Source organism: Mesoplodon densirostris, chromosome 11 (assembly GCF_025265405.1).
Source record: "Mesoplodon densirostris isolate mMesDen1 chromosome 11, mMesDen1 primary haplotype, whole genome shotgun sequence".
Classification (NCBI taxonomy): domain Eukaryota; kingdom Metazoa; phylum Chordata; class Mammalia; order Artiodactyla; family Ziphiidae; genus Mesoplodon; species Mesoplodon densirostris.
Window position 1 is genome coordinate 66,347,888 of NC_082671.1, and position 13,714 is coordinate 66,361,601.

Genomic DNA, 13,714 nt, shown 5'->3' on the forward strand with positions numbered 1-13,714 from the left:
TCAGCTAAACTCCCGGCCTCCTATTTCTTACCAGGGTAAAGCTGTGGAGGTGTTTATGGGTGATTGTTTCCTGGGTCTCCCCCTTGGGACTTACAGCCCCTGTAGGGCTGGGCTGCGCCTACTTCACTGCTTGGCACAAACAGTGCTTGTTTGATTGTGTGTGTGGAGGGAATTCACGTCTTTATTTTGATTCATCACATATTGGTTGAGAGCCTGCTATTGCTAGACACTGTTCTGGGTGCTGGGGATTCAGCAGGATATAAAGTGGAGCAGCACTGCTGCTCACAATGTGACATATCTGTGTCAGACAGATAGTCACCAAGGAACCAAATACATGAACTAGACCAGGTCTTTTTTTTTTTTTTTAATTTATTTTTGGCTGCATTGGGTCTTTGTTACTGTGTGCAAGCTTTCTCTAGTTGCGGTGAGTGGGGGCTACTCTTCGCTGAGGTGCGCGGGCATCTCATCGCGGTGGCTTCTCTTGCTGCAGAGCACAGGCTCTAGGCATGCAGGCTTCAGTAGCTGTGGTGCATGGGCCCCATAGTTGTGGCTCGCGGGCTCTAGAGCACAGGCTCAGTAGTTGTGGCGCACGGACTTAGTTGCTCCATGGCATGTGGGATCTTCCTGGACGAGGGCTCGAACCCGTGTCCCTTGCGTTGGCAGGCAGATTCTTAACCACTGTGCCGCCAGGGAAGTCCCTTTTTTAAAAAGTTAAATTAAATTAAATTAAATTTTTATTTATTTATTTTTGGCTGCACCAGGTCTTCGTTGCATGCAGCACACGGGATCTTTGTTGCAGCACACGGGATCTTTGTTGCAGCATACGGACTTCTTAGTTGCGGCAGGCATGCGGGATCTAGTTCTCTGACCAGGGATCGAACCCGGGCCCCCTGCATTGGGAGCATGGAGTCGTACCCACTGGACCACGAGGGAAGTCTCACAGACCAGGTCTTTTCAAACTTGCGCTTGCATAAGAATCGCCTGAGAGCTTGTTAAGACACAGATTCCTGGGCCCCGCTCGCAAAGAGTCTGCATGTGTACACTCTTGTGTGTGCATGGGGGGAGCTGGAAGATTTGTATTTCTAATGAGCTCCAGGTTGTGATGCGGATGCTACTGGTCCGCGGACCATGCTTTGAGTTGGCACCGACTAAACAACTGTGTAGAACGTGAGCACCACGGAGAAGTAAAGTGACAGCTCTGTAAAGGGGGAGGATTGAGATTGGGAAGGCCAGTCTGAGGAGCTGACCTTGGAGAAAGTGCCAGATGTGGGGGAAGAGCAAAGCCTTAAGACTGGATGCCGCTTGGCGGGTGTGGGGACCTGAAAGAGGCTGGGGCCTGGAGAGGGAAGACAGGTGGGAAGGGCGCTGGGAGACAAGGCCCGAGAGGCATGGGGGTCCCGGGTCACGCTGGGCCAGCCTTGCAGGCCATGGGTGGACTGCTAGGTTTATTCTCAGTGCAGTGGGAAGCCGCTGCAGGCTTATGAGAGGAGTGACAAGATCTGCTTTGTGTCTGAAAAGATTGGTCTGCTGCTGGGTGGGGAATGTGTTGCAGCGGGGTGAGAATGGGACCAAGGAAACCAGTTGTGGCCTGGATTGTGGGGATGCTGGGGAGAGACACAGATGGATCTGGAATTTTCTGGGGGTGGAGCGGGCATGATTTGCTGCTGGACTGGACTGATGGTTACTTCCTCCCCAGGACTGAGGTTGGATTTTGTTAGGTTGTTAAAGCACTTTGCCGCCGGGGCTGCCGCTGGTTGAACGCGTCTCTTGCCTTCCCTGGATCAGGACTGTCCAGGAGCACCTGGTCCCTGGTGTCTTTCCATCTCCCATCACCCGCCTGGCACGGTGCCCAGTGAATGGATGAGAAACTACACTATCGGTTGCCCGGACGCCCAGGGATGTCCCGGCGGAAACCTGTTCTCAAGCTTGTGAAGATCCTGCCCACTTGCCCCAGGAGTGGGACCCATGGTGTTCTGGAAATAACCAGCAACTGTCTGGTTTTAGGATGGCTTTCCAAGGCTGACATACCTCAGGTAGTGACAGCCCACTCTGCCTTCAAGCTGTGAGCAGCATGAGGACCAGCACATCACTCTCTGCTTTTCCTGGTTAGGTTTTTATGATGCTTAGTTTTTTTGTTTTTTTGTTTTTTTGTTTTGCGGTATGCGGGCCTCTCACTGTTGTGGCCTCTCCCGTTGCGGAGCACAGGCTCCGGACGCGCAGGCTCAGCGGCCATGGCTCACGGGCCCCGCCGCTCCGCGGCATGTGGGATCCTCCTGGACTGGGGCACGAACCCGTGTCCCCTGCATCAGCAGGCAGACTCTCAACCACTGCGCCACCAGGGAAGCCCCTCGATGCTCAGTTTTGAAAGCAGCTGACCCTGTGGCTTAAAATTCTGAGGCGTCAGTTCATATGAACCAATAGAGAGGTAACGTGTGAAGTTCATCACATAATACCGCTAATTCAAGTTTTTTCTTTTTTATTTTAGGAGGAAGCCACAGGAAAACAATCTGACATCAGGTATTTATCTATTTACCTGATAAATAGATAAGGCTTAGTATTTCCTAGGGTTGGGAAGACGTCAGCCCTGGCTTCCGTAATGTGGGGATTGGCCAGCTGGTTCCTTAGTCTGTTCTACAGATGATACCTGAGCCCCCTCATTGTGCCTGGCCCTGGCTGGGTGCTGGGGGACCCACCCCCTGCCCTGTGGGGTCGATGACGCCTGACAAGGGGGATGCATGTAATGGCGGTTGACACCCCATGTGGGAGGGAGACTGTGCAGGTTGCCACGGCAGCAGTCTCTGCTCTGCCTCTTGCTTTCCAAGCCCCACATTCCCATCTGTAAGTGGGGAGAGTACCTGCCTGCCAGCCTCAGGTGAGCCGTAACCATGTACCCAGTAGAGAAGGATCTACACACACCGCCCAGCCCAGGGCCTGACATGCCCTGGTGTTTGGGAAGTGGTAGCTGTTGTTTCAGCGATGATAGAAATATGTACTCACTTACTGTGTGAGGGCGGGGCCCAGCAAGCCCGCCAGGAGGAGGAGCTGGAAAGGGGGCGCGTGTGGAGCCGAATCAGGGGAGGCTTCAGGGTGAAGTTCTTTCTGCCTGATGCACTCGTTTCACACTCAGTTGACTGTTCGGAGAACCTGCTGTGTGCCAGGTCCACGCCCACCTGACCTTTTGGTAATCCCAGCAGCACCGCCCAGGAGCTGTCACTTTCTTTCTTTTTTTTTTTTTTTAACATTTTTATTGGAGTATAATTGCTTTACAATGGTGTGGTAGTTTCTGCTTTGTAACAGAGTGAATCAGTTCTTTCCCATTTATTTCACTGGGGAGGCTGAGGCCTGGAGAGGACATGCCAGGATCCGCAGCGGCGTCTCTAAGCGACCTGGGTCTCTAAGCCTCGAGTGTGGAGGGAACTGCCGTCCCTCCTTTGGCTCTTCCCAAGGCTGCCTTTTCATCTGCTCTCAGTGGTGGTTTCCACATTGATTTGGTGCATTTCTGAAAAGAGGTTCTTTTAAAGGAGAGGCGGCCTTACTTCATTTTTTCCTTTTTTAACCGTAAATGACTCTCTTGTCTTCTTGCTCAGCACTTTACTGTGCTCTGTTCCCCAAATATATATATGTAAACCTCCTTATGGGTGTAAATTTCTTATTCTTCGTTTTTCCCTGGTGTTTAGGATGGTTGTCTCTTGTATTAGTTTCCTAGGTCTGCGGTATCAAAGTGCCCCAAACTGGGTGGCGCAGTGAGGCCAGAAGCCTGAAATCAAGGTGTTGGCAGAGCCGTGCTCTCTCTGAAGATTCTAAGGGAGGGTTCCTTGTGGCTTCCAGTTTCTGGGAGCCCCAGGCATTTCTTGGCTTGTTGCAGCATTACCTCCGATCTCTGCCTCCGTCTGCACATGGCTGCCTTCCCTCTGTCTGTGTGTCCATCCTTGTGTCTTCACAAGGCGTTCCCTGCCTGTGTGTCTGTGTCCAGCTTTCTATCTCATAAGAGTACCTGTCATTGGATTAAGGCTGACCCGAATGACCTCATCTTAACTGCAAAGACCCTACTTTGACCAAATAAGGTCATGTTTACAGGTACCCGGGTTAGGAGTTAAATGTATCTTTTCAGGGGCACAGTTCAACCCATAACATTCCCAGGGAAGCGATGAGTCAGGTTCCAAGGACCCAGCCTTGGGGACTTGTCCATCAGTCACTCACATAACAAGGAGTCATTGTTTGTGTCTCATGTGCTGAAGGGCTGGAGATAATGGGGTCAGGCAGATGGACTGTAGGGTTCGCTGCAAATGCTCCCCTTTAAATCTAGAATCAGTGGGTTGAGCGGGAAACCGGTGACTACGAGAGTCCCTCGCCTCACACGTTTATGGCAGGAACGTACATAAAGAACTGAAATGCAAGTTGGGAAGTTCTCAGTGCCGGCAAGGATGGCAGGAAGGGTCTGCAGGGGGTCCCGAGGAGGGAAACACTAATTCCAGTGAAGGTGATGAGAATGGCCCCCTGGGGGAAGTGGCCTTTGAACTGTGCCCCGCGTGGTTGGTGGAGCTGGATAAAGAGTGGTGGAGAGAGGCGTTCGGATGGAGGGACAGCGTGGGCACAGGTTCGCGGGTGAGCACGGAGCACCACAGGGGGGTGCGTTCAGCCAGAGCAAGGGCTGTGTGAAGTGAAGGGGTGGCCTGGCAGCTTGGGAAGGTCAGCGGGAGCCAATAAGTAACTAATTCAGAAGTACTTATCACGACAAGAGAGGAACCCAAGGCATCCTCCGTTGGGCACTTAAACAGAAGACATCATCCACTGAATATTCTGGTTAGTTACCATTTGGCTACATTCATAAACTGTTAGAACACCTCTTGATCTTGTGCTGTGTACATTTCATCTGTGTATTAATGTTTTTTCTAATTTTTAATTTTTTGGCTGTGCTGCACGGCATGTGGGATCTTAGTTCTCCAACCAGGGGTCAAACCTGTGCCCCCTGCATTGGAAGCATGGAGTCTTAACCACTGGACTGCCAGGGAAGTCCCTAATTTTTTTTTCTTTTTAATTTATTTTTGGCTGCATTGGGTCTTAGTTGTAGCATGTGGGCTCTTCTTTGCGGCGCATGGGCTCTGTAGTTTGCGGCACACGGCCTCTCTAGTTGAGGTGCACAAGCTCAGTAGTTGCAGCACGCGGGCTTAGTAGTTGCAGCACGCGGGCTTAGTTGCCCCGCAGCATGTGGATCTTAGTTCCCCAACCAGGGATCGAACCTGCATCCCCTGCCTTGGAAGGTGGATTCTTAACCACTGGACCACCAGGGCAGTTCCCCTAATTTTAAAAAAATTTTACTGAAGTATAGTTGATTTACGATGTTGTGTTAAATTCTGCTGTACAGCAGTGTTTCAGTTATACATGCATATATTCTTTTTCATATTTATTTCTAGTATGGTTTATCACAGGATACTGAATATATTTAGTTCCCTGTGCTATACAGTAGGACCTTGTTGTTTATCCATTCTATATATAGTAGTTAGCATCTGCTAATCCCAAACTCCCAATCCTTCCCTACCCTACCCCCTCTCCCTTGGCAACCACAAGTCTGTTCTCTATGTCTGTGAGTCTGTTTCTGTTTCGTAGATATGTTCATTTGTGTCATATTTTAGATTCCACATATAAGTGATATTGTATGATATCTGTCTTTCTCTTTCTGACTTACTTCGCTTAGTATACTAATCTCTAGGTCCATCCATGCTGCTGCAAATGGCATTATTTCATTCTTTTTTATGGCTGAGTAATATTCCATTGTATATACGTACCACATCTTCCTTATCCATTTATCTGTTGATACATATTTAAGTTGTTTCCATGTCTTGGCTATTGTAAATAGTGCTGCTATGAACATTGGGGTGCATGTGTCTTTTCAAATTATATTAGTTTTCTCCAGATATATGCCCAGGAGTAGGATTGCAGGACCATATGGCAACTCTGTTTTTAGTTTTTTGAGGAACCGCCATACTGTTTTCCATAGTGGCTGCACCAATTTACATTCCCACCAACAGTGTAGGAGGGTTCCCTTTTCTCCACACCCTCTCCAGCATTTGTTATTTGTAGACTTTTTGATGATGGCCATTCTGACTGGTGTGAGGTGTTACCTCATTGTAGTTTTGATTTGCATTTCTCTAGTAATTAGCAATGATGAGCATCTTTTCTTGTGCCTGTTGGCCATCTGTATGTCTTCTTTGGGGAAATGTCTATTTAGGTTTTCTGCCCATTTTTTGGTTTGTTTGTTTCTTTGTTTTTTTGCGGTACGCGGGCCTCTCACTGCCGTGGCCTCTCCCGTTGTGGAGCACAGGCTCCGGACGCGCAGGCCCAGCAGCCATAGCTCATGGGACCAGCTGCTCCGCAGCATGTGGGATCTTCCCGGATTGGGGCACGAACCTGTGTCCGCTGCATCGGCAGGCGGACTCTCAACCACTGCGCCACCAGTGAAGCCCTTCTGCCCATTTTTTGACTGGGTTGGTTTTTTCTTGTTGTTGTTATTGACTTGTATGAGCTCTTTGTATATTTTGGAAATTAAGCATTTGTCAGTTGCATCATTTGCAAACATTTTCTCCCAGTCCATAGGTTGTCTTTTTCATTTTGTTTATGGTTTCCTCTGCTGTGTAAAAGCTTATGTTTGATTAGGTCCCATTTGTTTATTCTTGCTTTTATTTCTATTGCCTTGGGAGACTGACCTAAGAAAACTGGTACAATTTATGTCATAGAATGTTTTGCCTATGTTCTCTTCTAGGAGTTTTTTGATGTCATGTCTTATATTTAAGTCTTTAAGCCATTTTGAGTTTATTTTTGTGTATGGTGTGAGGGTGTGTTCTAACTTCAGTGATTTTCATGAGGCTGTCCAGCTTTCTCAACACCACTTGCTGAAGAGACTGTCTTCTCCATTGTATATCCTTGCCTCCTTTGTCAAAGATTAATTGACCATAGGTATGTGGGTTTATTTCTGGGCTCTCTAATCTTTTTTTTTAAAATACATTTACTTTTTTATTTTTGGCTGCGTTGGGTCTTCGTTGTTGCGCATGGGCTTTTCTCTAGTTGCAGCGAGCGGGGGCTACTCTTCGTTGCAGTGCGCAGGCTTCTCACTGTGGTGGCTTCTCTTGTTGCGGAGCATGGGCTCTAGGCACACGGGCTTCAGTAGTTGTTGCTCGCGGGCTCTAGGGCGCAGGCTCAGTAGTCGTGGCGCACAGGCTTAGTTGCTCTGCGGCATGTGGGCTCTTCCCGGATCAGGGCTCGAACCCGTGTCCCCTGCACTGTCAGGCGGATTCTTAACCACTGCGCCACCAGGGAGGTCCCTGGGCTCTCTATTCTATTCCATTGATCCATATGTCTGTTTTTGTGCCAATCATTTGTGTATTTTATTTTAGGTAAGAATCCGAGTCAAAATTTGGTGAAACTGAAGAGAAATTGGACGTTCCCGTTGGCTCCATAAGTACCTATGGTAGGTCCAGGCTGAGATGTTTTCCTTGGTGACCACTTGTCCACGCAGCAGGTAGAGGGTGCAGGGGGCCAAGAGGAAACCTACCCTTCTCGGAGGCTCCATTTCCTGCTCAGTAAAGTGAAGGTGAGAACATTTGCCCCATCGGCCTTATTGGGTTTAGGATTGTACCCTTGGAAGCATTTTCACGCTATTTTATGACTGAAGCGCAGCACACATATAAAGTACGGCCTTTATCGTTATTCTGTGTTGTTGCTCTTACTTCTGCGTCATCTCCAGAAGTTGTGGAGTTGTGGGAGTTGTGGCAGGAGTGAGGTCGCCCAGTGAGACTCTGGCCTTTGAAGTGCAGGGTGTGGGTTGTGGTGTAGGCGCTGCCTGGCTTGGGGGTGATTCTCACCGAAATCCTGTGTCTGCAGTTGGACTCTAGGGGGCAGAGTACGAGCAGGATTGGTCAGGGATGCAGGGCTGTTCAGACTGAAATCAAATACAGGCCGACCTCAGAGATAACTGCAGATTCCAGTCCAGACCACCGCAGTGAAGCGAATTATCTCAAGAAGGCAAGTCACATGAGTTTTTTGGTTTCCCACTGGATTTAAAAGTTATCTTTACACTGTACTGCAGACTGTATTGGGCGTTAGCAACTTGTCTAAAAGAGGTACTTGCCTTAACTAAATACTTTATTGCTAAAAAATGGTAACCATAAAATAAATAAATTAATTAATTAAAATGGTAACCATCCCCTGCACCTTCAGTGAGTTATAGTAGTAACACCAAAGATCACTAGATCACCGTAGCACATATATAATAATGAAAAAGTGTGAAATCTTACAAGAATATTGTGACACAGAGACACGAAGTGAGCAAATACTGTTGGAAAAATGGTGCCAACAGACTTGCTCAATGCAGGGTTGCCACAAACCTTCAATTTGTAACAAACGCAGTATGTGCAAATCACCCGTGGTGAAAAAGTAAACTCCCCTCAGCAGTCGGCCTGGACAGTGCAAGGGGGTGTGAGGCGTGCGGGGTTTGCTCCGGTACAGACATGAGTTACTGGCACACGGGGACTCGGCTTCTGTGGTGCTTCTGCCATCATCTCCGTGTGGTGGCTGCTGACCTGCATGTGGGTCATGACCGATCGGTTAGCAACCTGATGTGGCTGTCATGTGGAATTTACAGAGAGCAGTTCCATTTATTCCTCACTTTGGCCCTGTGGGTGTTGCCATCATCCTGATGAAGGCCAAGTTCACAGAGGGAAGGGATGGGCTGTGTGGAAAGATGTTTAGAGTAGGGTCACCCGAGGTTTGGCTCAAGCCACCCTCAGTTCCTTTGGTCTGTTCTTACCCAGGCTCTTAACCTTTGAGCCTCAGCTTCCTCATCTGAAAACCAGGTATGATGACAATCGTATGAGATGCTCCCTGAGTGCTTCCTTACATGCCAGGCACCATTCTCGGTGCTTTACATGTGTTCACACATTTACTTCTCACTCCAACCTATGACATGGGTAGATACTGTTGTTATCCCCATTTTACAGAGGGGGAAACAAGTTCAGAGAGGTTAAGTAACTTGCCCAAAGTCACACAGCTAGTGAGTGCTGGAGCTGGGCCTCAAACCCAAGCTCTGGGGCCTATGCTTGACCACAGTCCCGCCTCGAGGACACTACCCGCCTTGCTGGGCAGCGCGAGGAGGGGGTGGGCTGACGCTGGGTGGAAGCACCCCGAGCTCAGCCTGGTGGATTCTATCCTGAGAGTGTCTTCTCCTTTCCTCTCCCAGGCAACACATACCTGGGTCCCCATTTCTACGTCCCATGCCTTTTCTGCCCTGTTACGTTGCCCCAAATGTGAAGCTATTACAAGTCCATGGGGGAGGTGCCTCCTTTCATAAAAGGCCCTCGAGGCTAATCAGGTCCCCTGGCTTTCAAGCCCAGTTTTTCACAGAAGCCCTTCTTCCTGAAAGCCCTTCACCTTCTGTGAAGAGGTACACAGAAGTGTAACAAATGCAGCCTTCTCTGGTCGGAGCTGGGCTGGGAGCCTGGAATCCTGGGCTGCCCCAGCAGTTTGAAAACCAGAATTCAAAGGAGGAAACAAGTCCAGAAACTTTCTCAAAGTCACATGGTGGTACTGACAGGCCTGTGACCAGAGTCACTCATTCTCTCTGAAGTGATCATTTGCTGCATGCCAGGCACGGTGCCAGGCCCTGGGCACAAAGCAGTGACAAAGAAAGCCAGCTCCTGCCCTCTAGCAAGGACAGAACTGCAGGGTGCCAAGGGGCCGCGTAGCTGGTCTGGAGAGTCAGGCTTTGTGGAGGAAGTGACATTCACTTATGCTGGCAGACGAGTGGGCGGTAGCTTGGCAAGGCAGAGCAGGGCGGAGTGCTGCAGGCAGAGCATGTGCCAAGGTCCTGAGGTAGAAGAGGAGGTGGGCAGAGAAGTCCAGTGTGGCAGGAACAGCGGGTGAGGGAGAAGGTGGCACAAGATGTACCTGGAAAAGCAGGTGAGGGCCAGGGGGCTGTGTATTTTAAGTACAGTGAGAGCCACGTTGCTTGTTCACCGGGATTGATGTGGTCAGACAAACACTTAATATCCCCCACAGTTAGGGACTTCCCTGGTGGTCCGGTGGGTAAGACTCTGTGCTCCCAATGCAGGGGGCCCGGGTTCGATCCCTGGTCGGGGAACTCGATCCCGCATACATGCCGCAACTAAAAAGATCCTGCGTGCTGCAACTGAGACCCGGCGCAGCCAAAATAAATAAACAAATAGATAAATATTAAAAAAAAAAAAAGATCACCCACAGTTAAAGAGAGCGAATTGGTGTAGCGAATCGGGAAGCAGCAGGGAGATAGGCAGAACTTGAGGGGATGGGGGGTGCCCAGACGGGGTGAGTATTCCCACCCACCCGTCAGAAGTCAGCTCCAGGGTCCCCGCTCAGGGCCGCCTTCCCAGCTGCCTCCACTCTCACAGCGGCGCCTGTCCTCGTGCCTCTCCTTGTGGCTCCAGTCATAGCTGCCATTCAGCGTGTGTTGCCTTTATTTCCCACTTAACCAGGATTCTCAGTCTCAGCACAACTGGCCTTCGGGGCTGGATGCTTTGTTGGCGGGGGCTGGGGTGGGGCATCCTGTACGTCGGAGGGTGTTGAGCAGCATCCCTGGCCTCTGCTCACAAGATGCCAGAAGCATCCCTCACCCCCAGTCCTGACAAGCAAGTGCCTCCAAGCGTTGCCAGATGTCCCCCAGGGGGTGACCTGCCCTGGCTGAGAGCCACTGTGGGGAGGACTGAGCTGGGGGTGGGGGACGTCTGCTCACCTTGCGTAGAGGACTCCTTTGGGCGGAGGGATGTGAGTTGTTAAGTATCATGGCTCCGATAAGGTGCTCTCTTCCAGGATTATGGCAGGAAAAGTGAAATGGGTCACTGATATCGAGAAGTCGGTGCTGATAAATAACTTTGAAAAGAGAGGATGGGTCCAAGTGACAGAAAACGAGGACTGGAATTTTTACTGGTAAGTGTAAACCGGGGTTTGGTTGTCTTCCAGAGCCCGTTTATCAGCGTGGTTAATCCCATGCCGGCGCATGGACTGTCCTGTGCAGGCGCCTCCGCGCCATCGTGCCGCCTCCCCTTACACTTTTCTCGTCCCGGGCCCTTCGTGCGTGCGGGGAGGAGGCCCTGGGTTAGTATACGTGGTGGAGTGTCCACGCTCCTGGTTATCAGGAAGTCCCAGGATGTCTCAGCACGGCTGAGTGTGGTTACACGGCAGTGGGAATTTGGGTGAGAAACCAGAGCCCCACCTGCCTCCAGTTCGTGCTGGTCACAGTGGTGCCCGGTTGCCTGGCACCTCGGGGTGCGCTAGGGAGGTCAGCATCCTGTGGGGTGGGGTGGGGAGGGCTGTGGGGAGGGCTCAGTGCTTCCTTTCACCTCCCTCTCATTAGGCCAAGAGGGTGCCGGCTGGACTGACTGAGAAACCACAGAAAGGCGAGTTAGGCTAGAAAAGCAGTGTGTGGGCCCTGAGTCCCGGGTGGTACCCACCTAGCCAGGAGCTTGGAGTCTTCCTAGACTCCTCTCCCCACCTTTCACTTCCTCAGAGTGAGGTCCTGTGTCCTCCTTGGTCCAGGCCTGGTCTGCTCCCTCCCTCGGGGTGGCCTCCACATCCCTGCTGGGTTCCTCAGCCAAATACTTCGCCGACCCTGTGCAGCTCCTGGGTCCAGAGCACTGCAGTGAAACTTTGAGGGGACGGGGGTGAGTGGGGGCACACGTCGGGGTCGGCAGGGGCTTTGTCACCCTGTACATCCCCCCGCCTCAGACTCACTCTCCCTGCCGCCACCTTGAGAGATGTCACTCGGCTTCTCTCAGCCACTTCTCTTCCCCGCTACGCCCCTAGTCCCCGCCAGTGCATCAGGCTGCACGTTTTCCCCTGTTGACCCACTGCTGAAACTGTCTTTCTTTTCCATCTGTGTACGTGCTATGCTTTCTATGCCTCCTCAGCCCCCCATTTGGAGACGCAGTGCATCCAGGGGTTAGATGTCCAGATCCTGGAGCCAGAGCCATGCGTGGCTTCAGCCCTGGCTCCTCCACTGCCGTCTGTGTGGCTGTTAGCAGAGGACTTGGCCTCTCTCTGCAAATACCGTTGTTTGAGGTTTCAAGGAAGCAGTGAAGCACAGAACTCGGGGCAGTGCCTGGCGCATGGCGGGCACCGCATCAGCACGTGCTGTCACTGTCCTTTGTGCACCAGCACACCTGCCCTGGAAGCCACCTCTGCCTCTCGCGCCCTCCCAGGCTGCTCTATTCAGGTGCCGTGGCAGCACATGCTGAGTGCCGTGATTTGTGATTTCCCAGCCTGTCCCCTCTTCCAGCGACACTGTGAACCCCTGGAGAATGAGGACCTGGCCTGGCTTATCTCAGCATCCCCGGAGCCTGGCCGGGCCTGGGCACAGAGTAGGCAGCACGCAGCCTCCAGCTCCAGCGGTGGATGGAGAGGTGACCCTAGCTTTGCTCCTGGCAGCAGTGAAGTCACCTGCCCTTTAAACTGCAACCTGGGAACTCCCTGGCGGTTCAGTGGTTAGGACTCCGCGCGTTCACTGCCGAGGGCCTGGGTTCGATCCCTGGTTGGGAAACTAAGATCCCACAAGCCAGGCAGCATGGCCAATAAACAAACAAACAAACAAACTGCAACCTAATTTCCCTTCAGGAGCGTGGACTGCAGAGAGGGAGGGCTTTTATGGAGTAGTTCAGTGCCTGTGTATGGTTAAGTGTCAAGTTTACGTTCTTTCTTCTCAGAGGTAAAGTGAAATCCTTTATCCAGAGCCCTGTTTCATGGGAGCTCTGAAAAGAAGGCTGAACAGGACAGTATTTTGTACTTGCTGTTTGGTGTCCCCCTGCCCAGTGCTGTGGGGCCCAGCAGAACTCAGCACGTTCTTTCGGCTTCTCTGGGCAGCTGGTCACATGCCAGGGATGGGGGCGGGGGGGATTTGAGTGCTTGCTTCTTCATGCCGAGAAGCGTTTTAGAGCTCTTTTTAACCAACAAGAGAATGACAGAGAGAAGAAAAGAGCTAAACAGTATGATAAGTTTGGATATTTGAGATATCTTGAGAGCTCGTGCTTTAAGCACTAAGTGTCCTGTTGGGTCTTAAAAATTGGTTAGGGAAGAATATTGGAAACAACTAAACATTAACTGGTTGGGAAAAGGTGAATAGATTAACCAAGTGGATTACGGTACAGCCATTGAAATAATTATGATGATTATAAAGCAGTTTGGGAAACTGAATAACAGTAAGTATGAAGAAAAACATATTACGCAATTGTATTTGTATTCTGATAACAACTCTGCAAAAACAGCTTGCATGTGGGCAGGAAGTAGAAGGAGTGTGAAACAGGTAAACACTGGCTCTCCTGGAGCGGGTGTATGGGTTATCCATTGCCAAACTGACGGTGAGTAACAAACACCACAAACTTAGGGGCTTGAAGCAACAACCATTTTTTGCTGCACATGAGTTTGTGGGTTTGGCTGAGCGGTTCTTTTGGTCTGGCAGGACTTCACTGTTCCTGCCTGGGCTCACTCACACATCTGCTGTCACCTGGCGGGTCATCTGAGGCTTGGCTGGTCTAGGATGCCCTTGGCTAGGATGACAGGGGCTTCTCTCCACAAATCTCTCACATCCCTCCAACCGGCTTAGCCTGGGCTTGTGGTGGTGTCGGGGGCCCAAGAGGAAGGTGGCAGCTCTCAAGGCCTTTCGGGGCTAGTCTCAGAAATGGCACACCATCACTTC

At 50.9% G+C, this 13,714-nt stretch overlaps 1 protein-coding gene across 12 annotated transcripts in view; it reads left to right on the forward strand.

Annotated features, from left to right (window-relative positions):
- TTLL1 (TTL family tubulin polyglutamylase complex subunit L1) overlaps nt 1–13,714 on the forward strand; it is a 37,243-nt gene that overhangs the window by 1,228 nt on the left and 22,301 nt on the right. For 2 of the 12 annotated variants that reach the window (XM_060112233.1, XM_060112240.1), the window contains exons 2-5: nt 2,486–2,517; nt 7,392–7,588; nt 7,879–8,019; nt 10,837–10,953. In XM_060112233.1, the coding sequence (XP_059968216.1) occupies nt 10,841–10,953 (113 nt within the window). In that variant the 5' untranslated portion in view covers nt 2,486–2,517; nt 7,392–7,588; nt 7,879–8,019; nt 10,837–10,840. Of the gene's footprint in view, nt 1–761; nt 949–2,485; nt 2,518–6,863; nt 6,955–7,391; nt 7,589–7,878; nt 8,020–10,836; nt 10,954–13,714 lie in introns of those variants that run through there. The other 10 variants (XM_060112242.1, XM_060112243.1, XM_060112236.1 and 7 more) reach the window with 9 other exon arrangements.